The sequence below is a fragment of the Giraffa tippelskirchi genome, chromosome 9 (assembly GCF_054371585.1).
Source record: "Giraffa tippelskirchi isolate mGirTip1 chromosome 9, T2T-mGirTip1v1.2.pri, whole genome shotgun sequence".
In the NCBI taxonomy this organism is placed as follows: domain Eukaryota; kingdom Metazoa; phylum Chordata; class Mammalia; order Artiodactyla; family Giraffidae; genus Giraffa; species Giraffa tippelskirchi.
The window spans coordinates 99440375-99467838 of record NC_137283.1 but is presented as its reverse complement, the minus strand read 5'-3'; the positions used below and the strand labels follow the sequence as shown (position 1 = coordinate 99467838).

Sequence of the window (27464 nt, the reverse complement as noted above, 5' to 3'; positions counted from 1 at the left end):
TGCTCTATGTGACTGTTAAAAAAAATTTCTAAATGTTGCCTTAGTTTGCCAACATTGAGTACCACTTTAAAATGCATTAAAGAAAATGGCATTAAATGTATTCATGTATTCTAATTTTCATATAGACAGCAAAGTTGAACATAAAGAACAGATAAAAATTTTCTTGCACAGTAGAAAGAAGTTAAGGAGATAGGAAGACACAGTTTCGAAATATAAAAATTTCACAGGACCACTCTAGACTCAAGATTTGATTCCTCTAGGTCAGGAATTGGCACATTAGAGTCTGTTTCTATAAATTAAAGGATTCATTCACATATTGCCCATGAGCACTTCCATATAACAGCAGAGGCCAGTAGGTGTCACAGACACTGCATGACCCACCAAGCTAGAAATATTTATTGTCTGGTCTTTTGCAGAAAAAGCTTGCTGACCTCTGCCCTAGGATATCAAGAAAAATATCAAAGATGCTTACCTCTCTGCTAACTTATTTTAAAGAACAAGTTGGGTATGGGTTCGATGTGATAATAAATCTCATTTTTCTCTTCATATGTAAAGAAAAAAATTTTAATTATTGTTTAAACGGAATATTACTTTGAAGCTTAACATCTGCATTTTTGAGTGTGCATAAGTAAAATAATAGCATTGCCAATTCTTTGGAAAGGGATTTACTCCATTTTGCTTTAAATCTTTTAATAATTGTAACATTAAAATGTAAAATATATTCTGAATCTATGAACATGCACAACTATCTGATACTCTTAAGAAGTCAACTGATACTACTCGTTTAAAAAACAAACTACTTTAACAAAAGAAGAAATACATTTACATTTATTTCCATTTTTATTAGAGTCAACAAGTTGACAGTTTTTCAAAATATCACTACATCTATCAATGCAGATATTAAAATAATGAATTTTATATCTGAGAAGTAAAATCTTCTTTGGCTTTAAAATAAAATGCATGCTTATCAGTACAGTGTGATAGATGTGTGCACATACACAAACGAAAGGCTGAAAGTTAGAAGCTTTGCTACCCATATACAACATATCTTACTGATGCCAAAAAGTGTATTTTTTAATATCGTAAGTTAAAGCTTTCAAGCGGTGATGATGTTGATGCAAAACCGAAAGTGCAACATGCCCTGTGTACAGAGTGTCAGTGGCGCTCACTTACATTGTTGATAGATTTATGCAAAGCCTCCCCCAGAGAGTGCCGCTATGAAAAGATCACAGGAATAAAGGGAAACATTCAGAAATCGACTACGTGAAAGAAAGAGGGATAAAAAGGGAGAGTAAGACACAGAACATTAATTATAATATGCTCAAGAAACAAGTAAGTTGAAAACAGTTCTGAAAAAGAAATCAGACAAAAAGAACTTTATGACACAGAGTCTACATTATCTGTAGTCCTTTAAAACAGTGTCTGATGCTTATGGGCTTGCAGACTTACCTATGAAAGATACCAAAGGATAGGACATGTAAACCAGAGGTCAGTTTAAAAGATAATGGTTATTGAAGCACCTGGAAGGAATATTACTGTTCTAAATTCCTTCCAGAAATCTATAATGCCTCAAAGCATTCCATTCAGCACTGGAGTAGGTTCTAGAAGGATTTCTCTTGTGAGAAATGAGCAGATGAGAACTGAAACACTAACTTCATTGACTACATAATTTGAGGGCTAAAAATAAATATGAGATAATCATTGAAAATGTAAAGATTGAATAATAATCTGGTTTAGGGTAAAAGTTCAGGGGAAAGGAAGAAACGATGCCTTTGTATCTTTTCAACTCTATTTCCTAGACTGTATTTGATAAAATTATATATGACCTAGGTTCATTTTTTAGCTCATTGAAATGCTGAGTGATAAACCATTGGAAAAACATACTCTCCCTCCCCTAAATATGGGAAAAATGTGATTTAATTTTCAATTGCCTCATTTTTTTGCCTTCCAAGAATACGTAGTATTTTAAATTTATATTACTAATATAGGAAAGTTCCTGCAAAGTGGCTTTTACTATGGACATTAATCAAATTTTCAGATGGAATATAATTATCTTTTCCCCCATAATGTGAATATTCGTTAATGTGTTACAAACTAAAGATAGCTTTTATTTGGTAAACAATTATTTACTAATACTCTAAGACTAATTTAGGATATAGTTCACAGAGCTGAAAAAAATAAGTTGAGAGAAATTAGTAACTTTCTGTTTGATTATTGTATAACTTCTCAGTTTAAACTCTCATACTTTTAATTTTATTTTTTACTTTACTCTTTCTTCTACTCATAATATTCTTTGTATACAAATGAGATACTTCTCAAGAGTTCACAAAGTTTATGAAAATCCGAGGGATTTTTTAGTTTTTTTTTTTTTTAACCTCTTTGTATTTCTCTGAACTGATATCCTCATACTAGAAGTTAATCTAAAATGAACGTCATTTACTTATGAAGTAATTTTTTCATTCTTTAAAGTATCATCAGACAAAAAAAGTATGTATGTTATTTAGGATTCCTGAACTAACTGATAAATTAGACCAATGTTACAGATCAGTTTCTTCAATAGGAATTCTAGATTTTCTATGAGAGAAGTATATTTGAACATCTGGAATCTAAACTCATATGGTCACTACCTCTGTCCTCATATTGCTGCAGGCCATGGAAATATCTAAACCAAAAGTCCTGGTCCACAGGCTGTGACCTGGGGTGACTTATATCACAGACCTGGCAACAGCAATTAGAAAAGGCACGGCAGTGGTGATGGGTCACAATACTCTTATTGGTGAGTACACAAATGAAGATTTTTTTGTTTAAAGAATTTTTATTAGAGTAATATTATATTCTAGGAAGTACAGAGTGATATAGAGAACTGAATAAGATACTAAACAAACATACATAAATTAAAAAGTAAGAAAAAGTTCATGATAAATAGCATTTAAAAAGGTTGATGTGATAGGAAGTGACTAGAGGTGATACTGCATTGATGGTAAACAAAGATCTTTGGAAAAATGTGTCATTTAAACTTAGAATCAGTGAAGAAGCCAGCCACAAAATGAGATGACTTGGGGGAAAGAGTGTACAGGCAGAAGGATTAGCTCAAAGACCCTAAGGTGTACGTGAGCTGGAATGACTGGGTGTGTAGGGGGGTGTTTGTGAGGCTGAAATGAGATAGGACATTATTTGTTGTTTAGTTGCTAAGTCATATCTGACTCTTTGCGACTTCATGGACTGTAACCCACCAGGCTCCTCTGTCCATGGGATTTCCCAGGCAAGAATACTGGAGTGGGTTGCCATTTCCTTCTCCTGGGGATCTTCCCAACCCAGGGATCGAACCTGGGTCTCCTGCATTGCAGGCAGATTCTTTACTGCTGCGCCACCAGGGATTAAAGAGCCTTAATTCAGTGGGGACCCCTGAAAGAATTTTAAGCAGGAAAATGGCATGATCTGATTTACATCATAAAAGATTACTTCAAGTTTGTGGGGAAAAAAATGAAATTGGGGGAGCTAAATAGAAGGCTATTATATGGTGGCTTGGACTAGTGTTTGCTAAGAGAGACAGAAGCAGGTGGAACTGGGATTTATTTCAGAGGTGGAATAAACCGGATTGAGATTACATGAGAGATCAGAAAAGAGAGAAAGCAAGGATGACGCTTCAGTTTTTGTTCTGAGCAAAAAGCAGTGCCAGGAAGTGAAGATGATGGGATAGGGATTGAGAATCAATACTTTGGAGCCACACATGCTAAGTCTGAGATGCCTTTTAGATAACCAAGTGACTGAGTTTGGGTGAAGACAAAGGCTGGAGATTTAACTTGCATTTAACTGGAAGTCACTAACCTATACAGACTGGGCTTCCTCAGAGGCTGAGGGTAAAGAATCCACCTGCCAATGCAGGAGACACAGGAGACCTGGGTTCGATCCCTGGGTCGGGAAGATCCCCTGGAGGAGGAAATGGCAACCCACTCCAGTATTCTTGCCTGGAGAATCCCCATGGAGAAAGGAGCCTGGAGGGCTGCAGTCCATGGGGTCACAAGGAGTTGGACACAAGACTGAGCAACTGAGCATGCACGACCTATAGATGGTATTTAAAACACAAAATGGGCTGAGATGCCCCCAGTAAATGTTTGAGAGAATACTGGATGAACTAAAAATCTAGATGCAAATATATTATTTGGCAAGTACTCTATATGAGCAAGATCCATGTTAAGAAAAATTAATGCTGCTGCTGCTGCTAAGTCGCTTCAGTCGTGTCCAACTCTGTGCGACCCCATAGACGGTAGCCCACCAGGCTCCCCCATCCCTGAGATTCTCCAGGCAAGAATACTGGAGTGGGTTGCCATTTCCTTCTCCAATGCGTGAAAGCGAAAAGTGAAAGTGAAGTCGCTCAGTCGTGTCCGACTCCTAGCGACCCCATGGACTGCAGCCTACCAGTCTCCTCCATCCATGGGATTTTCCAGGCAAGAGTACTGGAGTGGGGAAATTAATGCTAGATAAGTCAATTTCCTTTAAAGCATCTTAAGCTACTTGTTAGTTTTTGAGATGACTGAAAAGGGCCTTAAGAGGTCCTCTTCAGCTCATTAGAGCACTTGAATATTTCAGCACAGAAGGCTTACTAAGGTGTTTCAGGATTTCTGGTCTTGACAGATGAATATAATCAGACTTTCAGCTATTATAAGTGAGGAAGAAAAGCTGAAAATAACTGAAAAAGTTGCTGCACTTAATGAGAAGTTTACAGCTTTGTACATAAGAAAACTATACTCTTAGGAGTAATCTCATTGTTCTAATCCTCTGTTTATTCATTTAGAAAATAGCACAAGGTTTTTATCGATAGATGTTTGCAGTTTACAAATATTCAGTTCAGTTCAGTCACTTAGTCGTGTCCAACTCTTTGCGACCCCATGAATTGCAGCACACCAGGCCTCCCTGTTCATCACCAACTCCCGGAGTCTACCCAAACCCATGTCCATCGAGTCAGTGATGCCATCCAACTATCTCATCCTCTGTCGTCCCGTTCTCCTCCTGCCCCCAATCCTACCCAGCATTAGGGTCTTTTCCAATGAGTCAGCTCCTCGCATGAGGTGGCCAAAGTATTGGAGTTTCAGCTTCAACATCAGTCCTTCCAATGAACACCCAGGATTGATCTCCTTTAGGATGGATTGATTAGATCTCCTTACAAATGTACTGGTATATAAATATTGAAATCCACTGAATTACAGGGCTTCTCAGGTGGTGCTAGTGGTAAAGAACTTGCCTACTAATGCAGGAGATGTAAGAGATGTGGGTTCGATCCCTGGGTTGGGAAGATCCTCTGGAGGAGGGTATGGGAACCCACTCCAGTATTCTTGCCTGGAGAATCGCCATGGACAGAGGAGCCTGGTGGGGTATGGTCCACAGGATGGGAGAGACTTAGCATGCACACACTGAACGACAAGCTTTTAGAGGACCATGGCTTGTTCATATTTTGCATCCAAAGTGCCAAACTTAGTACCTGGCAAGGAGTAAATGGTCAATAAATGTTTACTAAATGACTAAATGAATGATATGGACTTTTATTAATGAGTTAGTTCTTACTACTCTCTACCTTTTCCATAGTAACATAAGAAGTAATGAGAAACTTTTAGATAACAAAAAGAAGTTATTTAGAAAAAAACATAGATATCTTGCAGAAATCCTGCTGACAGAAGCCAACAGAATCTAAGACTTAGAAATGTATTATTCCCTCAGGGAAATGAACTAATGAGTATACTAAATATTTGTAGTAATCTGAACAAAGAAAGACTGCCAAGTGGGAAACAGTATACACTGAACAGCACTTATCTTGTCCTACTCTGGTCTATTCTCTGTACTGCAGTCAGAGTTTTGAAACTTTAATAATATTTGAGTGTGTTAGATTCATCAAATCTTGCTTAAAATCTTTCAGTGGCTCGTCATGGCACTTCAGATAAAATCTCCACGAGGCAAAGTTGAACCCATGTTATCTGACCCTGCTGCCTACCTCCCCCATCTTCCTAGCTCTCTATTCCCCAGAATATAGGTATTCGGGGGCTGCCTGAGGACCTTTGCACATACTTCCCCCGCTGCCCAGAATACTGTTCTCCTTCTCCTCTTGGCTTGATTCTGCTTCTCTTCCAGGTAAAGGATCCTGCACTTAGAGAAGCCTTCCCCATACAACATTACGGTTGTAATGAATTAATGTGCCATTTCTATTTGCCTTCTTTTCTAGATTATAAACAAAGGGAAGTAAGACAGCCCTGTTACTGGTCTGTCACAGTGCCTAACATCAGAAAAACTGAATTTTTGACATATGTCAAAATTTTTTATTCTGACAATGGAATAAAATTTTCTTTACTAACAGAAGAAATGTCACTTGTTAAATTTCTAAATCCCTTGAAACAATATCTACATTAATCTTACATTGCATTCAAGTAAAATATGTTAAATCTTAATAAAATATTCCAAAATTAAGTACTTAACATATAACACTGTACTTTCTTAAATTATGGAAAGTTTTCTCCAATATTATTTTCAACTATACTAACATCTACAGAAAAGCAACCAATAAACCTAAGATTACAAGTGGGAATCACAACTTTAATAATTCTCCTGAAACAAAAAAAAAGTCATGAACAATTGTTTCATATTTAAACTAAATCAGTAATAACAGGCTTTTCAATGAAATTAAGGTGAAGAGAAGCTAATGTTAGATAATTTTAACACTTCTCAGAGGCTAAGTCTTTAACTTTACAATCATATATCTACTGAAAGTTTTCAAATCCAAAGTATTGTAATTATTTTTAGTACCTTGCCATAGGAAATGGAAATAAATTTATTTATTATTACAGTGCTATCTAGAAGTTCTTAATATTTTTCAGGTGTCTTCTGGGCCCTAGTACCTGTGAAGGCATAGACTGTTCTGCATCTCATAACAGTCCCACTGCAGTGTTTTGCAGAACAGATATACACATACACACACTCAATACACATTAAAACTACTCAGGAGGCAGGTGGGAACTTCCCTGGTAGTCCAGTGGTTAAAACTACACACTCCCAGTGTGGGTAAGGGTTCAATTCTTGGTCAGGGAAATAAGATCTTGCATGCTGTGTTCAGTTCAGTTGCTCATTCGTGTCCGATTCTTTGCAACCCCATGAAATGCAGCACGCCAGGCCTCGCTGACCATCACCAACTCCTAGAACCTACCCAAACTCATGTCCATTGAGTCAGTGATGCCATCCAACCATCTCATCCTCTGTCATCCCCTTCTCCTCCTGCCTTCAATCTTTCCCAGCATCAGGGTCTTTTCAAATGAGTCAGTTCTTTGCATCAGGTGGCCAAAGTATTGGAGTTTCAGCTTCAACATCAGTCCTTCCAATGAACACCCAGGACTGATCTCCTTTAAGATGGACTGGTTGGATCTCCTTGCAGTCCAAGGGACTCTCAAGAGTCTTCTCCAACACCACAGTTCAAAAGCATCAATTCTTCGGCACTCAGCTTTCTTCACAGTCCAACTCTCACATCCATACATGACCACTGGAAAAACCATAGCCTTGACTAGACAGACCTTTGTTGGCAAAGTCATGTCTCTGCTTTTTAATATGCTGTCTAGGTTGGTCATAACTTTCCTTCCAAGGAGCAAGTGTCTTTTAATTTCATGGCTGCAGTCACCATCTGCAGTGATTTTGGAGCCCAAAAATATAAAGTCTGCCACTGTTTCCCCATCTATTTGCCATGAAGTGATGGGTCTAGATGCCATGATCTTAGTTTTCTGAATGTTGAGCTTTAAGCCACCTTTTTCACTCTCCTCTTTCACTTTCATCAAGAGGCTCTCTAGTTCTTCACTTTCTGCCACAAGGGTGGTGTCATCTGCATGCTGTGTGGTACAGCCAAAAGAAAATCTACAAAAAGCCTATAGCTAAAACTACCCAGTATTTCACCACAACTTTTTTAAGCTAGGTATAGATATCTCAATTCCATCTCTTCATTTTCTTTTTCCAGGGTCCAGGCTGAATCTCTGATGTTTCTTTCACACAGTTTCCTGCTCTCCTAATTTCTCAGGAGAGGATTCTGAACCTCCAAGGTCAGCTTCACTTGTCTCCTGTCGCTGCTTAGGGCTTCTGTCAAGGTCATGGTCTAAGTTAGCTGAGAACAGGTGATAACTCTGGGTCCTCTTCTATCCCCCCTACCTCAGTATCTGCTTGCAGCCATTCTTCCATTAAAAGGTAGTATTGTTACTCATTTAACATGGGCAGAAAACTGATGAAACTGTAATCTTTTTTCAATAGACAGATTTTCTAAAGAGAGAATTTTTCTTCCTAAAACTTAAGAGCCAATAGAACGAGTACTGAGCTTATAGAACCAAACTGATTCAAAATTTTGTGTTCCAAACAGTCTAGACCAGTGCTAACAAGAGTTATAACTGGGACCCACATGTGTCACTTTAATATTTTAATAGCCAAATTAAAAAAAGTAAAATTATTTTTAGGCATATATTTAACCCAATATATCCCAAGCACTAGCATCTCAACATGTAACTAAATAAAAAGTACTAGTGAGACATTCCATATCTTTTTTTATATTAAATTTTCAAAACCCAGTATATATTTTACATTGACATCTCAAATTGGATGAAGCTCACTTCAAGTGCTCAGCACTTGGCCTGTTGCTACCATATTAGACAATACTCATCTAGAAATCAGAAAGCATTCTGCAACGGCCTTAAACTGCCTTTTCTGTCACTTTTGATCAACAGCATTGATTTTGATCCTCCATTTCTTATTCATGTCATTGTTCTTTCCTATTGAGCGTGAAAAATGCCCAAGTATCCTGTGGTTATAGAATCAATAAGTCTAAAATCAAACTCACCACCTCATCCCCTTTCAGTGAAGTAGTCTGTCATGACCTTCCTGTCTCCATTATCTTGGTTTCAAATCCTGAGCCAGCTTTAACATGTCCTTCTCCTTTACTAAAGTATTCCATCAAATTTGTTCCTTTATGATTTCTCTTGTAATTCTCAGTGAAATAAACTTAATTCAGGCCCTATTTGGGTGGAATTATTTGTACTTCATATATTTGACAACTTCCTCTTTGGATGCCCTGCCTCGGTTTTTCTTCATTCAGCAACACCTGAGAGCTCACAATATGCTAGGCACAGTTTAAGCTGCTGGGATGAAGCAGTGAACAACACAGGTAAAGACCCAGTGCCCATGGAACTACATTCTAACAGGAAAGAGAATCAATATGATGCTATGTGGTAACAACTGTTTTGAAGAAACACAAAGCAGAACAAAAAGAGTGACAAAGGAAGGCTATTTTAGGGGAAGTGGTCAAGGAAGATCTTTTTGAAGAATTAAGATCTGTGCATAGGGCTTCCTTGGAGGCTCAATGGTAAAGAAACCACCAGCCAATTCAAGAGACACATGTTCGATCCCTGGTCCGGGAAGATACCAAATGCCACGGAGCAACTAAGATCATGAACCACAACTATAGAGACTGTGCTCTAGAGCCTGGGAACTGCAACTACTGAGTCCATGCACCCTAGAGTTTGAGCTGTGCAACAAGAGAAGCCACTGCAATGAGAAGCCTATGCACTGCAACAAAGAGTAGCCCCCGCTCACTACAACTAGAGAAAAGCCTGTCCAGCAATGAAGATCCAGCACAGTCAAAAATAAATATTTTTGAAAAAAAGATTTGAGCAGAGAATTGAACAAATTGAGGAACAAGCCATGTAGATCTGGGGAAAGTGGATTCCATAAGGATTGGAAGATGCAGAGGCTCTGAGACGGATTAAGCTTGGCGCATGTGGTCCAGAAATTCCACTCCAAATAGTCCAGTATGGCTGTGAAAAACAAGAGAGAGTGGCAGCAGATGATGCTGGCCATGCAGACGGAGGCCAAATCATGAGGCTCCTGCAGGCCACAGTAAGAGTGTGGAGTGAACTCTAAAAAGGTGACAGGAAGCCACTGGTGGATTTGAAGATTACAGTAACATCATCCAATTAATATTTTAAGAGTACCACTTTGGTTGGATGGAAAACAATTTGTAGGTAGGTAACAGAAGAAGCAGCGAAACCAAATATAGGTTCTAGGTGCAGCACAGAAGGGTAGTGGAGGAAGTGGTAAGACATGAGCAGATCTGGATGTACCTGGAAGGTAGAGCAGTAGAAAATGCTGGTGGTTGGCTGCACAGCATGCGAGAGAGGAGGCAATCATTCTTTACTGCTAGATAGCTAGGCAGTAAGGAACAACAGTGTCTAGCAGGAGCAGTCTGGCTTAGGCTGAGGTGATGGAGGGATGCATGATACGTATTCAAGAGCTCTGTTTCACACACTTTAATTTAGATATTTATACTGAGATGTCTCCATTTAATCCTCACTTCAATATTAAGCTTTCTAAAATAAAAATTCAGCAGGTTATTCTGCTATCCACAAACCTTTGCGAGAATCTCATAGCTTATTGAGTAAATTTTGACCTCCGAAGACAAGAAGTCCAAGTTTTTCACAATGATCTCTCTCCTCAACTGTCTTGTTATTTTTCTGCATTCCTTATAGTGTCTGGGAAATTTGAGTATATTTTGTCCGATACATTGAGTATAAATGTCTGATAAATGAATAAAAATATCTGCGTTCCCCCTTCACTTTATTCAAAAGCCACATGACAGTTGACCTCCTCAATGAAATCTTACCCAATCACGTTGGCTATATTACTTTTCTCTAACTCAATACTCCTACCCAGTAGTATGCTGATAAATCTTTTAACAGCTCTCTGAAAAATGAAGCCCTCATCTGTAGCATTTGTTATACCTAGGATGTAAACACTCTCGCCATGGATGACCGCAGGCCATGATGACCCTGATGACCCTGAATGTGGAGGTGAGAAGGTGCTGGCACACCCAGCTCGGTGAGCTGGGGGCGCCCCAACACCACTGCTTCCACAGTACTAACAGTCCAGACCATTTATAAAGTCACTTACAGCAGAGTGACTTTTACTGAGGTATCTGTACACAATCTTTCCCCTTTTAGACTGTAAATATGTGGAGGGTAAAAACTGTGTCATATGCATTGCTACAACCAGCTAAATGACCTTGGGGCCTCAGAGTTCAAAATGGAGAGTCAGACCTAAACTACAGAATTCCATAATTCTATGTCTGAATGATTCATGTGTCTCTCAAATTTCTCAGTTCACTTATCTGAATGTGGGCACTGGAATATGAAATCATACTTCCTTATTATTCCAAAATAAAATCTTCCTTGAAAAAGAGAAATAAATGATGATAGTTTAGGCTCACAAATAGAAAATACGATCAATGAGGAATCTATATAATCATTTTTCAACTAAAGAAAAATAAGACTGTATTTCTTCTACTTTAAAGGGATTCAAGTGTATACACCCATTAGCCCAGGAAGCAAAATTAGTTTTGGACTAAAGTATAATCATTGAATAGAAAAAAAAGAACACAATGAAATAATAAAGGAAGACTAAAACATATAAACTTAGGCTCTGATTGGAGCACAGAATGAAAATAAAAGCTTCTTGAAATTTTCATAAAGTAAAAAACATTGAATTAAAGAAAAATAAAATTCTCATGCTTGTCTATGCCCATTTTTTCCCGATATGTAGGCCATGAGGGTGAGTTTAAACCCATGTGAAAGACAAATTCTTTTACTTCTTCTTTGCTCTAAGTAGGATGAAATACATGTAAGCTAAGGCACAAAAATCAGACTTGTGTTCAGCTTACTCAGAAATGATTTAAATACATGAAAATACAGATCCTCTGATACCCTTTCGTAACAGATGCTTCTGCCTAAGCCCTAACTGTTTCCTGTTCTATTCGCCACTTTGTACTCCCTTAATTTCACAAAGCCCAAGCCAGGTCTGTTTTCCCCCAGTGTGGAGGGGTGCAGGCAGTGCTGGGGTGACAGAGTGAAATAGCTGTAGGGGCAGGGCAGGGGGGGTAGCTTCGAGGAGCAGGGATGAGCAGGAGTCAGGCAACTGGAGAATGGTGGAGCAGGCGTCCGAGCACAGCCTCTAGGAAACCATACAAAAGAACCAAGAGAACAAATCCAAAGGGTCAGGAAGGGTCTTCAGTCCAAAACAGAGTTTCATTAAAAAGACTGCTGGTCGTGCTAGAATGTTTCCCATCTCATGTATCTACAAAGACTGAAACCTCTAATATAACACTCACTTCCACTTTAATGTGACATCCTTTGTTTAGTTTTCTCTTAACTTTCTTCAGGTAGACAATCCTGAATGTAACAGCTATTTGCCAGCTTATCTTCGGTAATGTGTGTGCCCTACATATTTTAGAAGTGGGGAAAAAGGAAGATGTTGTAATTTTGGAAATGGTCTGATGGCCTGAAGTAGTACAGAACAGTTTCACCTTTGGAGGCATTTAATTCTTGGTTACCTTGATATTTATAGTTAATCTGCTTTGAAAATGGATTTAAAAATTTTTTCTGTAAAGTTGGCAAAAATTGCAGCTACATGTAATAAATTATGTTATAATACATAGAACTAGAACCAAATGCAAAGTATTATATCCCCTTGGGAATGAACAATGTAGACTAGATGCCTCCCCCCCCAAAAAAAAGACAAGACAAGGATACCAAAATATCAGAGAGGCATGGATGAAATCTGAGTAAATGAATAATGAATAAAATAATTTGATAGAAAACAGGTGGGAGAGGCAGTGTGCCCTCTTTACAGTGCCAAATCCAGCTAGAAATGTCTAGCTCAATAGATCCTGATTGAAAAACAAGGCAGACTTTTAAGGATGTTTTTCATTTTTACTGTAAATTGGATTATGTGGTAAAATTAAACTTTCCTAAGTACAGAACATCATAGAGGAGTATTACCACTCTATCCAGTAATAAATGTCCTTCTAGATCCCTAAGGAGGGATGTAAAATAAGTATAGAGAAGGTAACTAACAAGCAATGCTAACAGGGTGACCAACTTTTACTGAGAGTTGTTTTCTTATTTTTGTGTGAGTTTCAAAGGTTTCAAATTTATTCACAAGAGCTCATAAATATTCCTGGAGGTATACTCCCTTTCCAGAGCAACATTGTAAGTTACTATGAAATACCAGTCACAAATGGGCAGGCTCAAAGTACTCTGGAAAGATACTGCATGTATGTACCTATGTAATAAATAATCCTACAAAAAAGCCTACCCTATTTATTTTGAAATTCATCGTGATCACAAATAGAAAGATAATAGTGGATTTCTGGTACTAAATTGCTGAGCTGCTTCTTGTCAAGTTCTGCACTTGCTTATCAACTGGTGACTCATGCAGTCAGTCGTATTTAATTATTGGCTTTGTAGGAGACTTAAGAATTCATAAATTTAGAAGTTGTGTAAATGAGTGAAAATGTGCAAATTCGCTTAATTATAGTTATACATGCTCTGGAAATAAGCAAGCTTGACATAAGAAGATAGATTTAGAAAAACCACCACTTTTCATTTATGTCATTTTGAAGCATAACATGCAACTTCCTGCTGGTGAGAAAGAAGTAAATTGCTCACTTCTAGTAAGTGGTTTTAGGAAATCGGGATAACATTTAATAAATTTTACCCTCCATTGCCCAAATGGTATCTAATGGCTTGGAAAAAGATGTTATACTTTGAAACTAAAACTTTTCTATTTAAAATCCTTAATTTGTTCAGTTCAAATATTAAACCAAACAACTGTAAGTGCTTCTCAATATTTAGGACTGTAGATATAACATAATTATTAAGCACACTATTTCCTAAGTTTAAGGACATTTCCTTGATTTCATACAATCTAAAAAATTTAAGTTAGTCCTATAAAAAATAACAAAATACAGTGAATTAACACACAATGTTTTATACTTCTTTAGCTAGCAAATGTCAAGGAAAATGATCTTCCTTCAGTTCAGTTCAGTCGCTCAGTCGTGTCCGACTCTTTGTGACCCCATGAATTGCAGCACGCCAGGCCTCTCTGTCCACCACCAACTCCCGGAGTCTACCCAAACCCATGTTCATCGAGTCGGTGATGCCATCCAACCATCTCATCCTCTGTCGTCCCCTTCTCCTCCCGCCCCCAATCCTACCCAGCATTAGGGTCTTTTCTCCATTAGCATATTGGGCACCTACTGACCTGGGGAGTTCATCTTTCAGTGTCCTATCCTTTTGCCTTTTCATACTGTTCATGGGGTTCTCAAGGCAAGAATACTGAAGTGGTTTGCCATGCCCTTCTCCAGTGGACCACAATCTGTCAGACCTCTCCACCATGACCCATCCGTCTTGGGTGGCCCCACACGGCATGGCTTAGTTTCACTGAGATAGACAAGGCTTAGTTTTCTTGAGATAGATTAGCTAGTTTTCTGTAATTTTAGTTTTAGTGTGTGATCTTCCTTAACCACAGACTATTAATTACCTGGTTTAAGAGATCTTCTACTTTCTTCTGCCATGAATCTCTGGCTGCATTTTTCTCTCGCTCTTTTAACTGCAAAAGTTGAGACATTGCTGACTTTTTATCTTCTTCATGTTGAAGCCTTAACTCTTCACGAAGTTTGGAACACTCTTGTCTAAAACAGAACAAATGTGTTTAATTTGTAAAGAGAATTTTTCCTCTCAATAACTACAATATAGTTTGTTCTCAGGTTTTCTAAGCATTTAATTAATCTGCCTCAAAAGCCAGCTCAGAGTAAGAGGTGCTTATTTTATCAATAAGTTAAGGGCCATAAGGTAAACTGGTAACTTATCAAGATCACTGATTAATCAAATTACTGAAGGTAGAATAAGTTCTAGAACAATAAGTCATCTGACTTCAGATTAGTTCTCCACCTATATTATAGTCAGGAGAAGGAAATGGCAACCCACTCCAGTATTCTTGCCTGGAGAATCCCATGGACAGAGGAGCTTGGCAGGCTACAGTCCATGGGGTCGCAAAGAGTGGGACACAACTGAGTGACTTCACTTCACTTATACTATAGTCAAGGAAATGAAATAAAAAATTATCTGTATTTAAGCAGAAAAACAGAACTCCAATTTCTCTGCATTTACCCATGGGAAAAATTAATTAAAAATGCTGCTACTATGGACTTCCCTGGTGGTCCAGTGGCTAAGACTCTGTGCTCCTGATACAGAGGGCCTGGGTTCAATCCCTGGTCAGGGAACTGGATCCCACATGCCACATTTAAGAGTTCACATGCTGCAGCTAAGACCCAGCACACCCAAATAAATAGATCATTTTAAAAAAAATGCTGCTACTACATCTTTAACAATGATACAATGTAGCCATGTAAATAGAAAACCATTTTTTTTTGCATATGTGTATAGTAAGATGACATTAGAGAGTAAAGAATGTACCTAAGGTTTTCAGTCCATTTCATCTCTAAGTCATGGGCCATTTTGTCCACTTGCAGTTTCTCCTCTTCTTTCACGGCAGCCAGTGTTTCTTCATGCTGTCGCCTCTCCTGTTCTAGCTTACTCTGAAGAATAAAAGCTATCAATAAAGACTAGTCTTCAAAGTCACTGCTGCTTATTTCAGGTAAGGAGAATGCTTGCATTATAACTTTTAAATTCTTACAGCACAATAATTGATAGCGCTATCTATAACAACTATTTGCAATTTTCTGACAATAAAATCATGGTACCCATTTTATCTTTTAAATGTCCTTGTGCAAGATATATTTTATTAAGGCTCATACACTGACAAATTATTTTAAAAAGCTTAAAATCAGCATTAAATTAATAACCTAAACTTTCCGTATCATAGGTATCTAAGAATTCAATTATCTTCACCTGAACACACACTACATAGGCAACTATAGTATTAAAATTCACTCCCATTCAAATCAAAAGCATGCTCTCTATTCAAAGCTTAGGCATTATAATTGTACCTCACTGACCTGATTATGAAATTTAGGCTTCTATTTTTATCATGTAACTTCAAACCAGTGGTCCATGGGTTTATGTTACAGTAATAGACTATGAAATATGTGACATCTCTATAGAGTAGCATAAATCAAGTGGTTTTCTGGAGTGTGGGGCTGGATATGACCTGGCTGGACAACACTGGCAACCGCTGATCCCTGCCAGCAGTGTACCTGCTCTCAGGGCACAACAGAAAAGGAAGAGATGCTGGTCCACCCTTCTGTTATCACAGTGACCCTTTCTGGATCAGCCACTTGCTGTGGCATTGTTGAGGAGCATATCCAGATTTATGGGAAAGCAGGAAGTCAGTGCTGAAATTGTTGACCTGGCTAGTAAGCAGTAAGTGGTGAAAGCTGAATTTAGCAATCTTAGTCAGCTGTCATTTTCACTAACTACTCTGCTTCGAGGAATTTTTTTTTTCCACCAAACACAATGTTGAATGGAATAGAATTACTCAAAGTAAGAAATCTCTAGCTATTGTCCTCCTAGTTGTACGGTTCATTTCTCTATCTTCTAAGAGTCTACATATTTTGCTCTGCTTCATGAGACTTGAAGGAGAAAGACAAACCTTTCCCAGTATCTGTAGGTCACAGAGAATCACTTAGTTGTTATACACAAGAGTTGAAATTCTTACCAGTTGAGAGAACTGTGCATACTATTAATATTATGGGTTGAATTGTGTTTCCAAAAAGATATATGGAAGTCCTAGCACCCTAGTTCCTCAGAACGTGATGTTATTTGGAAATAGGGTCAGTAAAGATATAATTAGGGAAGATGGAGTCAGGCTGGAGTCGGCTATGCCCTTCGTCCAATACTACAGGTATCCTTACAAGAAGATATACAGACACAGGAAGGATGTCATGTGAATACAGAGAAGAATGAAGTTGTGCTGCCACCAGCCAAGGAACACCTGACTACCAGGACCTGGAAAAGGCAAGAAAGGATCCTCCCTTAGAGGTTTAAAAGGGAGAATGGCCCTGGTAACATCTTGATTTTGAACTTTCAATCTTCAGAACCATGAGAGGATAAATTCTCGTTGTTTTAAGCCACCATGTTTACAGTACTTAGCTACGTCAGCCCTAGTAAACAAATACACTATATATAATGTGATGTTTAAAATAAACTTTAAGCAAAGTAACTAAATCGTATTTTTACCTTGCTGATATTTAGATTATAGCAGGATAATGACATTACCTCAACATTTAATAGAGCATCCTTGGTCTCTTTTAGCCTCCCTTTAGTCAGATCAAGTTCATTCTGAAGTCTTTCCTGGGAGTCCTGAAGACTGGCAATGAGTCCTTCGGCAGAGCCAAGACCTTGTTCACTTTTGCTTACCATTTCTTGGAGGCGGCCAATCTGCAAGTAAATACAGTACTTTTAATACATCCCAGTGTTAATCGACTAGCAAACAGTCACGTTTCTTAAAGTCTTTTCTTTAGATGTAATTTTATGATGGATCTTTCTCGATGAATTTGGAAGAAACACTCAATCATAACAGTCTTCATCTGTTGTTTTCTGAAAAGACCTTCACATTTGTGATTTCCCTTTGTCATGGCAACCATGTAAATAAATGGGTATCTCAAGCTCCTGGGAATTCCTGGTTATATCATATAATCAAATACCTATAAAAGAGAACTGAAGTAAGATAAAGATTATACCCAAGATTGAGGGGGGAAATATCTTTTTAAATAAAAATATTTTAAAAATTGCTCTTTAAAATTGAATCACATATTTCATTTGAGCCCTGTTCTCCATCTATTTATAAAAGTGATAGATTTAGATCAATATTGATAAGCTGGTAATGCCGCTTAAATTAGGATATGTTGTGATTTCTGTGTTTCCATAAAAAAACTGTGTCATGAAATTGTTGAGTTAAATTTATACACTCTTAAAATTAGCTAATAGACAATGTGTTAATTAAGCAGATCCATACCCTCAAGTGATGAGAACTAAAATCAATAAATGAAAATAATTACTTCACAGGAAAATGCTATGACAAAAACATCTCATTTTTATAAAACAGCCAAGCCTATCAAAACTCTACAGAAATGACAACTGGTAATTTAAAAATAATACCTGAATATTTCTCACTGTAAATACAGACATTATAAAGAAAACTGGAAATCCTTCAATCCCCTCTCTAACCTGAAATTCCCTGTCCCCAACTTCCTGTCTCCTTTCCATGCAGATGTATGTACATGCTGAGCAACTGTGGTGATGGGAGCCACTTTATCTTGTGAGTATCTTTAAAGGATTGCCAGCCTCATAAAATGAGCTGGGCGCCTTCAGTTTTTCTGGGCTCTGAAATACTTTAACAGCTAAGATTTACTTTTTTTTGAAGATTTAGTAAAAGTCATCCATTAAAGTCCTCTGGGTCTAGTGCCTCTTTAGTATATGTGGGACTATTTAGTTTCATTCATGGCTATATAATTGGTTTGGCCAGGCTGTTTAACTACTTTGAGTCATTTTAGAAATTTAAATTTTCATACAAAGACATCAGTTCTCCCTAAATTTTAAAATTTACTAGCATATTTGTATATAATATTCATGTATAGTGTTTTAAAATTTTGCTGTCACTGTATTTATGTCACATTTCCCTAGTCTATATAGTTTGTTTCTTCTCTACTTTTTGTGTTGATCTGGCTTGCCATGAATGTGTTTTGCAGCAGTGAATGAATGAATGTAAGAAAAGCGGCTATTAACAGAGTTAAAGAGTACTGAACTTAGCAGAAAATCTAGTTTCAAGCTCTGGTCTGTCACTACAAAATAGCAGTAAAAATACCTACCTTATAGAGTTATTACAATAATTAAATTCTAGGATACGTGGAAAAAGACTTTTTAACTAGAAAGCAACATACAAACATTAGGTACCAATCAATAAAGAAGGGACAACTAAATCTATCAACGTGGAAAATAATTTTCTTACACAATCCAGAAAGTTTTCAGATAAATAAGGGTTATATACACAGAAGGAATACATGAAGAAAAACTTGTAAATAACAATATTCATGTAATTACACAAGGAATTAAAGTGTTCAAGAAACTAAGAATCAAATTATAGACAGAATGAGTATGTTTAAACAGAAAAAAACTTTAAAATTCTGTACAACTAAATAAGCAAACTTTCAAAAAACATAACTGATTAAAGTTTGTTTTCCAAATATAGTAAAACTGGATATGTATGGAACACATCTATTGCCCTTCATTATCAGAACCTCCTTTTGTCACTAGCAGAATCTATCCTTCCTAGGGGTCCATGAGGTCTTAGCAGGGCTTCAACCCAACTCCAGGACTGAAACGTTCACTAACGCAAAAACAAATAAGGTCATCTCATTCTGTTGACCATGGGGACTGGTCAGGGGCAGGCACATGATTAAAGAGATCTCAGGACTTTTAAAGGCACTCCTAAAAAAGGCCACTTCCAGTTGTACATATACCTAAGGGGATGCATGACTGAAAAATGACCACACAAACAGAGCAATCTCAACTCAACAGAAAAAGAGAACTGAGCTCCAGCGTCAACAACTTCCGTTCTGAATCTGGTCGTGACTGATGCTAACATTCTCCTGGGACTTTTTAGTCACATGACTCAAGAAATTTCCTTAGGCCAGTTTGAGTTGGGATTTCTATCATGTGCAACAGAGATCAATACTCAGATTCTTCTTGTCAACATGCACACTGAAGGAATTACAGTAAGTAGAAGCCTCCTCCGTGGAATATCTACCCACACTTATTCTTCTCTCGAAGCCATTCTTCATGACACTCCAGAGTCAGCTTATTAAAATTACAAATATGAACACAAGTGTCAGCTTTACCCCCACGCAACCAACCACATATTTGTACCTAGCATCTTCTAAATGCTTTCTGTTTCCTTCAGGATAACTTCTAAAATCTTTCAAGGGGCTTTCGAGGTACAAGGTACCTCGACAAAGCTCCTGCCTAACTCTCTGGTCTTGGTTTGGCAACACTCCTCCATGGCTTTTACATTCACTGGGAGGAAGAGAGGCATTGTGGTTAAGAATTGAGTTCTGAAATTTCACTGCTAGGATTGGAATTCTGGCTTTACCCAATTACTATGTGACTTGGGCAAGTCACGTAATTTTTTGTGATTTAGTAACTAGTATTTACTGCATGGGATTGTTTTGAGACTTAACAGTATAAAGGAGAGAATATACTGAAACAATGCCTGGGTCATAGTAAGAACTAAATAAATAGTATTATACTATAGTTACTTTTGTACCTCATCTATACTGGCATCCCTCCAATTCCTAGAAACTTCTCATGTCTCAGGGCCTTTGCAGGAGCTTTCCTCAGTTTATTCTTGTAGCAAACTCCTGTGACTCACTCACCATCATTCTGTAATTTTTGCTGAACTTCTACTGTAAATTTTGTCAATAATCTTTAAGCATTTTCTTAGCTTCAGTACACTGGAATGTACATTCTCCTCTTTAAGGCTTCTACATAGGTTGCTAAATTCCTTTCTAGGAAAATCATATGATTTTATATTCCCATCAGCAGCTTTTGGTGCTTATTTCTTTACCCTTATCAATGCTGCATGGTCTCATGTTTTTCTTAATCATTGTTAATTTAATGGTAATGAAATGACATCTTACTGATTTCATTTCCAGTTTTCAAATGATGGTGATATTAAAATTGTTTTCCATGTATTTTCTTTAGCCCATTAAAAAAACTAGAATGCATTTTTCTTACTGTTTTATAAACACTCTTCTGGTGTTAAAGACTTACATTTTGTTACTCATATAGTTTGCCAATCATTTATTCCACCCTCCCAGTTTTTCCTATCTCATAGTTTTGCTGGTGGCTCTGCAGTAAAGAATCCACCTGCAATGCAGGAGATACAGGAGACGCAAGTTCAGTCCTTGGGTTGGGAAGATCCCCTGGAGAAGGAAATGGCAACCCACTCCAGTATTCTTGACTGGGAAATCCCATGAACAGAGGAGCCTGGCGGACTACAGTCCATAGGGTTGTGAAGACTCGGACATGACTGAGCACGCACGCACAATTTGATATACAGGAATTTTAGTTTTAACTGTACAAATATTTTGTTTTTAATTCATGCCACTGCCATGATATTTCAAAAGGACTTCTCTATCCTTTTATTTTTGTCCCTGGTATTTTCATATTTTATTTATATTCATGATTTAATACTGCATTTCAATGGTTAGCCCATCTGGGACTTTTTCGGTACCAGACTGAAGAAGGAATCTAACTTTATTTTCCTCTTCTCTTCCATTGATATGTAGTCTTTAAAAAGTACTGTCATCCACTATGGTTCAGATTAAACCTATTAACTCTAGCTTCTATCCTACTGTTCTACTGACATTACAGAAAAGTCCTCAGAGCACTCTTGATTGAACGACCTTTTTAGGCCTCACAGTCTGACTCTAATCACTGTGTGACATTGTGAGGCACTTCCAACCCTCCTTAAGTATTTGCTTTTGTGGTTTTCTAATATCCATTCATCCTTATTTTCATGCTTTGATTTCTCCTTTTCAGTTTTGTTCCCTGGCTCTGTTAATTCAATACTGATACTGCTCTTGTTACCAGCAATCTTCTCATCAGCTATCTGTGGAAGACCGCTTCTTAAATGGCTTCAAGAACTGCCTGATCTTTAGCTCCAAATCCACACCCTAAACTAAGTTCCAGCAGAGATGTCTTACCATCACCTCCAAGTCAGTATATCTCAACAACTCGATGTCTTGCCATTCAGTGTGTTTTTTCCCCCTGTAATTCCCGTCTTGGAATAGTGGCATCATTAGCTGTCCCAAATACCTAAGCTAGACACCTGAGTCACTTTCTCCCACTCACTACACCAAACCCTATAAATTTTATTTTAGAACTTTAAAATTTTTATATTTTATTGACATACAGTGGATTTCCAATAATATGTTAGCTTCAGGTATACAAAACAGTGATTCAATATTTTTATAGGTTGTACTCTATTTTAAACTTACTACAAAAATAACGACTCTATTTCTCCATGCTATACAATATATCACTGTAGCTTATTTATGTTATACATAGTAGATTGTACCTCTTAATCTCATACCCCTGTCTTGCCCCTGCCACCCCTCTCCCTACTGGTAACCACTGGTTTGTTCTCTATATCTGTGAGTCTGCTTCTGTTTTCTTTTATACATTTGTTTTCTTCTTTTAGATTTCACATGTAAGCGATAACTAAGAATATATGTCTTTTTTCTATCTGATTTGTTTCACTATGCACAATTCTTTGTGTCCATCCACATTGCTGCTAATGACAAAATTTCATTCTTTTTTATTGCTAAGTAATAACTGAATTTTATATACACACACATCTTCCTTACCCATTCATCCACTGATGGACACTTAGGCTGCTTCCATGCGGCGGCTATTATAAATAATGCTGCTATGAGCACATTCATCTTTCTGAATTAATGCTTTTTATTTTCTTTGGATATTTACCTAAGAGTGGAATTGCTGAATCATGGTAGTTCTATTTTTAGTTCTTTTTTGTGTGTGCATGGTTAACATTTTTAAATTTTTTTTAAATTTTAATTGGAGGCTAATTACTTCACAATATTGTGGTGGTTCTTGCCATACATTCACATGAATCAGCCATGGGTGCCCATGTTATTTTTAGTTTTTTGATGAACCTCCATAGTGTTCTCTACACTGACTGCACCAATTTCCATTTCCACCAACAGCGTACAAGGATTCCCTTTTCTTTACATCTTGGCCAACATTTGTTATTTATAGACTTTTTGATAGTAACCATTCTGCCAGGTAAGAAGTGGTATCTCATTGTTTTTGATTAGCATTCTCTAAATAATTAGCGATGTTGAGCATCTTTTCATGTGCCTGTTAGAACTTTTTCCAAAGAATACATGTGGATGGCTATCTAGGTCTTCTGCTCATTTTTGTTTTATTTTGTTTTTATCTGTTTACTTAAATTTTTTCTATATATGCTCCAGTATATTTTATTGTATGCTGTATGTGTGTGCTCACTTGGTTCAGTCGTGTCCATGGACTGTAGCTCACCAGTCTCCTCTGTCCATGGGATTCTCCAGGCAAAGATACTGGAGTGGGCTGCCGTCCCCTCTTCCAGGGCATCTTTCTGACCCAAAGATTGAATCCATGTCTCCTACCGTCTCCTGCACTGCAGGTGGATTCTTTACCACTGAGCCACTCAGAAGCCCATTCTGCTCATTTTTTGACTGGGCTGTTTTTCTATATTGAGTTGTATGAGCTGATTATATATTTTGGATATTAACCCTTTATCTGTCATACCATTCGCAAATATTTTCTCTCATTCAGTAAGTTGTTTTTTTCCTTTTGTCAATGGTTTTCTTTGCAAAAGCTTTTAAGTTTAATTAGGTCCTGTTTGTTTATTTTTGCTTTTATTTCTTTACCTTAGGAGACAGATTCAAAAAATACGGCTACTAATTACGTCAAGTATTTACTGATCTACTACCATTTGTCAGGCAGCATAACAACTGTGACAGACCACTGTACAACAAACAAATCCAAATGATTTTAATAAAATATTGAAAAAATATAGAGAGACTTCAAAAGTTATTTTCAGAAGAAAATCAACAGCTTAAATATTTTTTTTAGTGTATTTATTTGCCTGAACCACGTCTTAGTTGTAGCATGCAGGATCTTTAGTTGAGACAAACAGGATACCTCAGTTGTGGCAATGTGGGATTGAACCCAGGTCCCCTGCATTGGGAGCGAAGAGTCTTAGCCACTGGACAACCAGGAAAGTCCCTAAAATCAACAACTTAAATATTATAAGAACATTTTAAAAGACCATAATGGTCAAATTGATTGATGACTCAGCTCACAATTTTGCCTTCGGGGGTGATCCCAAAGTACCATTTCATAGGATTACACGGTTATCTTCCACCTGAGATTTTAAATTCACTAGCTTCCCTTAATATTCTATTATGATTCTGGAACTCATGAATTTATCATCTAAATACATAGTTGAACTATTTATGTTTTTAGGCTATTTCACTTGTAAGGGTATCAAGATCTATCAACTTAGGCAAATAGGACATTCTCTAATTTTTTCTAAAACAATCACTTTCAGTCTTTACAAACTACCCCCCTAACTCTTTCTTCCTGTCTTTCCATAAATGTTCCTATTTTCTATCCAATAAATGTAAGTGGGATAAAATCTTTATTTAAAAGGCAAAATTTTCTGATTTGGTATTTTTTAAAATGCAGCTATATGTGACTGGCAAGAAGCACAGTAAACATTAGGATGAAGAAAAACAAAGTCAGTAGATGAAAAAATATATATCAGTCAGCTTATACAATATCAAATAACAAAGACTAAGCCAAAAAGAATGATTCATTAAGTAGCTAAAGCAATTTTATATTTGTATGCATATAACAAAAGCCTCTAAATATACAAAGAAAAAAATGATAGAATGTAAGAAGAAATAAGCAAACCCATCATCATAGTATCAGTTTTTAGAAGCTGATAAATCAAGAAGATAAACCAAAAAGAATACAAAATATTTAAAGAAAACAGCTTAAAATTCTGCTTTAATGAACGGGAATATAAACTACATTGCATTAAACAAATGGATGCACTCAGAACATTAAACTTCTCTCATATGCGAGGTTACTATGCTTGCCTTAAAAAGTTTCAACAATTATTTTCATGTGAACCACAATGTCATTAAGGTTAAAGGCATTTTGATCTCACACAGCTCTTCCAGAGAACAAAAAGGGCACAAGTCCTACTTCATTTTATAAGCACAAGTCCTACTTCATTTTATAAGGCTAGTATAATCTTGACTCCAAAACCAGAGAAGGATGGTATAAAAAAGGAAAAGCACAAAGCAATCTTATTCAAGTCTAGGCTTAAAAATCGAGAATATAAAGAAATACCATGTTTAAAAAAAAAAAAGAACAGGAAATTAACACGTAATACAGTTTTATCAACTGAAGTACAGATTTTGTTTAAATTTCACAAAATTTTATGCTAGTGTCCATTATTTGTTTTCATACCTTATTTAAGATTTTGATTTTGCATTATTTAGCTGCATTGAGCAGCTGCAGCTACATGCGATGAATCCTGATAAATTTTCTTTTCATTTTTTTTGTTACAAATATTTTCCTTGCTATGACTTCTTAGCTATACCCATCACTTAAAGGTGGACATTTAATTTCCAAATACATGGGATTTTTAAAGTATCTTCAATATTAACTTCTCATTTTGATATTAATTTCTCATTTAAATGCTTTTTTCTCTGCAATCACTTTCTGTGTTTTTTCAGTCTTTTGACTTTATTGATAATTTCAATGGCTAAGTCAAAGACCTCTCTTGATAAATGTCACCATTGCATTTGAAAATATGTGGGTTATTTTCAGATATCTTTTGATACTGATTTCTAACCTAAGTCCACAGTGATAAAAGAACACACTCTGTATGATTTTCAATGGACTATGAAATATTTGTACCTTGTTTTATGTCCCTGGATATGCTTCAGTGTCTCTTGGTTTATATGGGAACTTGAACAGAATTTGTATCCTGCTGTTGTATGAAATTATATAAATCTTAATTATGTTGAATTGTTCCTAGTGCTTTTCAGTCCTACTGTATCCTTCTATTTTTCTGTATATTCATTCTATTAATTTTTGAGAGTTTGATATTGAAACTCCAACTAAAAATATTAATTTATCTACTTAAAAATAATTGTAATGTACAGTGAAGTAGTGAAAGTCACTCAGTCGTGTCCGACTCTTTGCGACCCCATGGACTGACTCCTCCAGGTCAGAATACTGGAGTGGGTAGCCTTTTCCTTCTCCAGGGGATCTTCCCCACCCAGGGATCGAACCCAGGTCTCCGGCATTGCAGGTGGATTCTTTACCACCTGAGCCACAAGGGAAGCCCAAGAATACTGGAGTGGGTAGCCTATCCCTTCTCCAGGGGATCTTCCCAACCCAGGAATCAAATCGGGGTCTCCTGCACTGCAGGCAGATTCTTTACCAACTGAGCTATCAGGGAAGCAAAAATGTTAATTTATCTATTTGAAAATAATTGTAATGTATAGTGGAACTATAAAGAAAATAAAAAATGTATAATCTGGCATGGATAACTAGGACTTCTTCTAGAACTTCAAGGTTGATTTAAAATTATAAAATTGATTAATGTAAGCTGCAGTCCATTGGGTCACAAAGAGTTGAACACAACTTAGCAACTGAACAACAACAAAGGTACCACATTAACTTAAACAAAAAGGAGTTAGATCCCAATACATGCAGAAAAATCAACATCAATTTGGGATTTTTTTTTAAATTAGAAAACTAGAATTACAAGAGAAATTTCTAAACCTGATAAAGAGCATTTACAAAATAAAGCTTCAAAGAAGCATCATAATTAACTGTGAAATATTGACATCCTTCACTTTAAGAGCAGGAAATAAAACAAGAACGCTTATCTCTGGAGATTTTAGCCAGCAAAGGAAGGCAGGAAAGAAAATGCCCCAGGGTGAAGGGAAGGTAGATGCATATGAGGGATGAGTCAGGCAGATTCTTGGGGAGCCATTTTAAAATGGCACTACAATATTACCAAGGTGCTAAACCATAATTGAGAATGTATCCAGAAGGAAAATCAATTATGTACTTATCAGAACTCTTCTCAGTGATATAACAGGAAGTAGGTTGGAGGAATACTTAAACCACTTGGAGTAAGGAGAACTCCAAGGTAACTGCATGAGAAACACAGATGGTCACTAAACCACCTTTTAATGAGAGAAACCACAAGGATCACAGACCTGAGACAGGTATGCAGTGGATGATCTTGAACAATCAAAGAGAGACTGAGCTAATATCAGTAACAATCTAATTCTCTACTGTACCCTAAAGCCATGCTTGATACCTTTCTCTGAATAAATGTTTAAAGATAATTAAATAATACCAACTGCAAATCATTAACCTGCCTGGGGCACTCGTGTTGTGGTATGGTTTTTGTGAGCAGAAGCGTGATGAGAAAGTAGGACATAAAGACTGTTTGGAAAGATGAGGCTAGTGAGGTAGGAACAACTGTCAAGATGAGATGCGTCAAGAAAAGAACTTGCTTTAGGAACACCAGTCTAGGACCCCCATGAAGGATGAGCTGGAACAGAAAGAAAAGAGGACTGTTCCAGCTGGGCTGTTGGAGGACACAGGTGAATGAGGACAAAAGAGAAAAAGTGCTGGAACAAACAATATTATAGCCTTTCAACGGTCTTTATTTTATTCACAACTTTTTTGATTTATAACACTTTATTACATTTTCCAGGCTAAACAATACTATTTTCATATAGAATTTAAAAGTTTAAAGATTTGGCATAGAGAATATGAAGTCAATGTTTTGCAAAAGAGTAGGAAAAAACCTCATTTTCTTTCCTATAAGGGGATACTGTCCTCTGTATTGCTTTCCCCCACAAAAGCACCTTGCTCCAAATTTAGTTGTTTCCTGTAGCAAATTTTTACCTTGTGAGATATAATCAATATATTATGAAAAATTCAGCATTAAAGAAAGTCTTTGATTATTTTTACTATACAGATGTTACATTCCACTCA

At 36.9% G+C, this 27464-nt stretch overlaps 1 protein-coding gene and 1 non-coding gene across 15 annotated transcripts in view; one reads left to right on the top strand and one right to left on the bottom strand.

Moving 5' to 3' along the window:
- Window positions 1–27464, bottom strand: part of FAM184A (family with sequence similarity 184 member A) — a 122837-nt gene that overhangs the window by 31585 nt on the left and 63788 nt on the right. For all 14 annotated transcript variants that reach the window (XR_014065795.1, XR_014065788.1, XR_014065791.1 and 11 more), the window contains exons 7-9: window positions 17079–17240; window positions 15318–15439; window positions 14383–14533 (exon numbers count right to left, since the gene is read on the bottom strand). Coding sequence is in view for 4 of the 14 variants with exons in the window: in XM_081530897.1 (XP_081387023.1) it covers window positions 14383–14533; window positions 15318–15439; window positions 17079–17240 (435 nt within the window). In the remaining 10 variants the exon portion in view is untranslated. The remainder of the gene's footprint in view (window positions 1–14382; window positions 14534–15317; window positions 15440–17078; window positions 17241–27464) is intronic.
- On the top strand, window positions 15052–15124 carry TRNAR-CCU (transfer RNA arginine (anticodon CCU)). The gene has a single exon. It is a non-coding gene; the product is annotated as a tRNA-Arg (tRNA).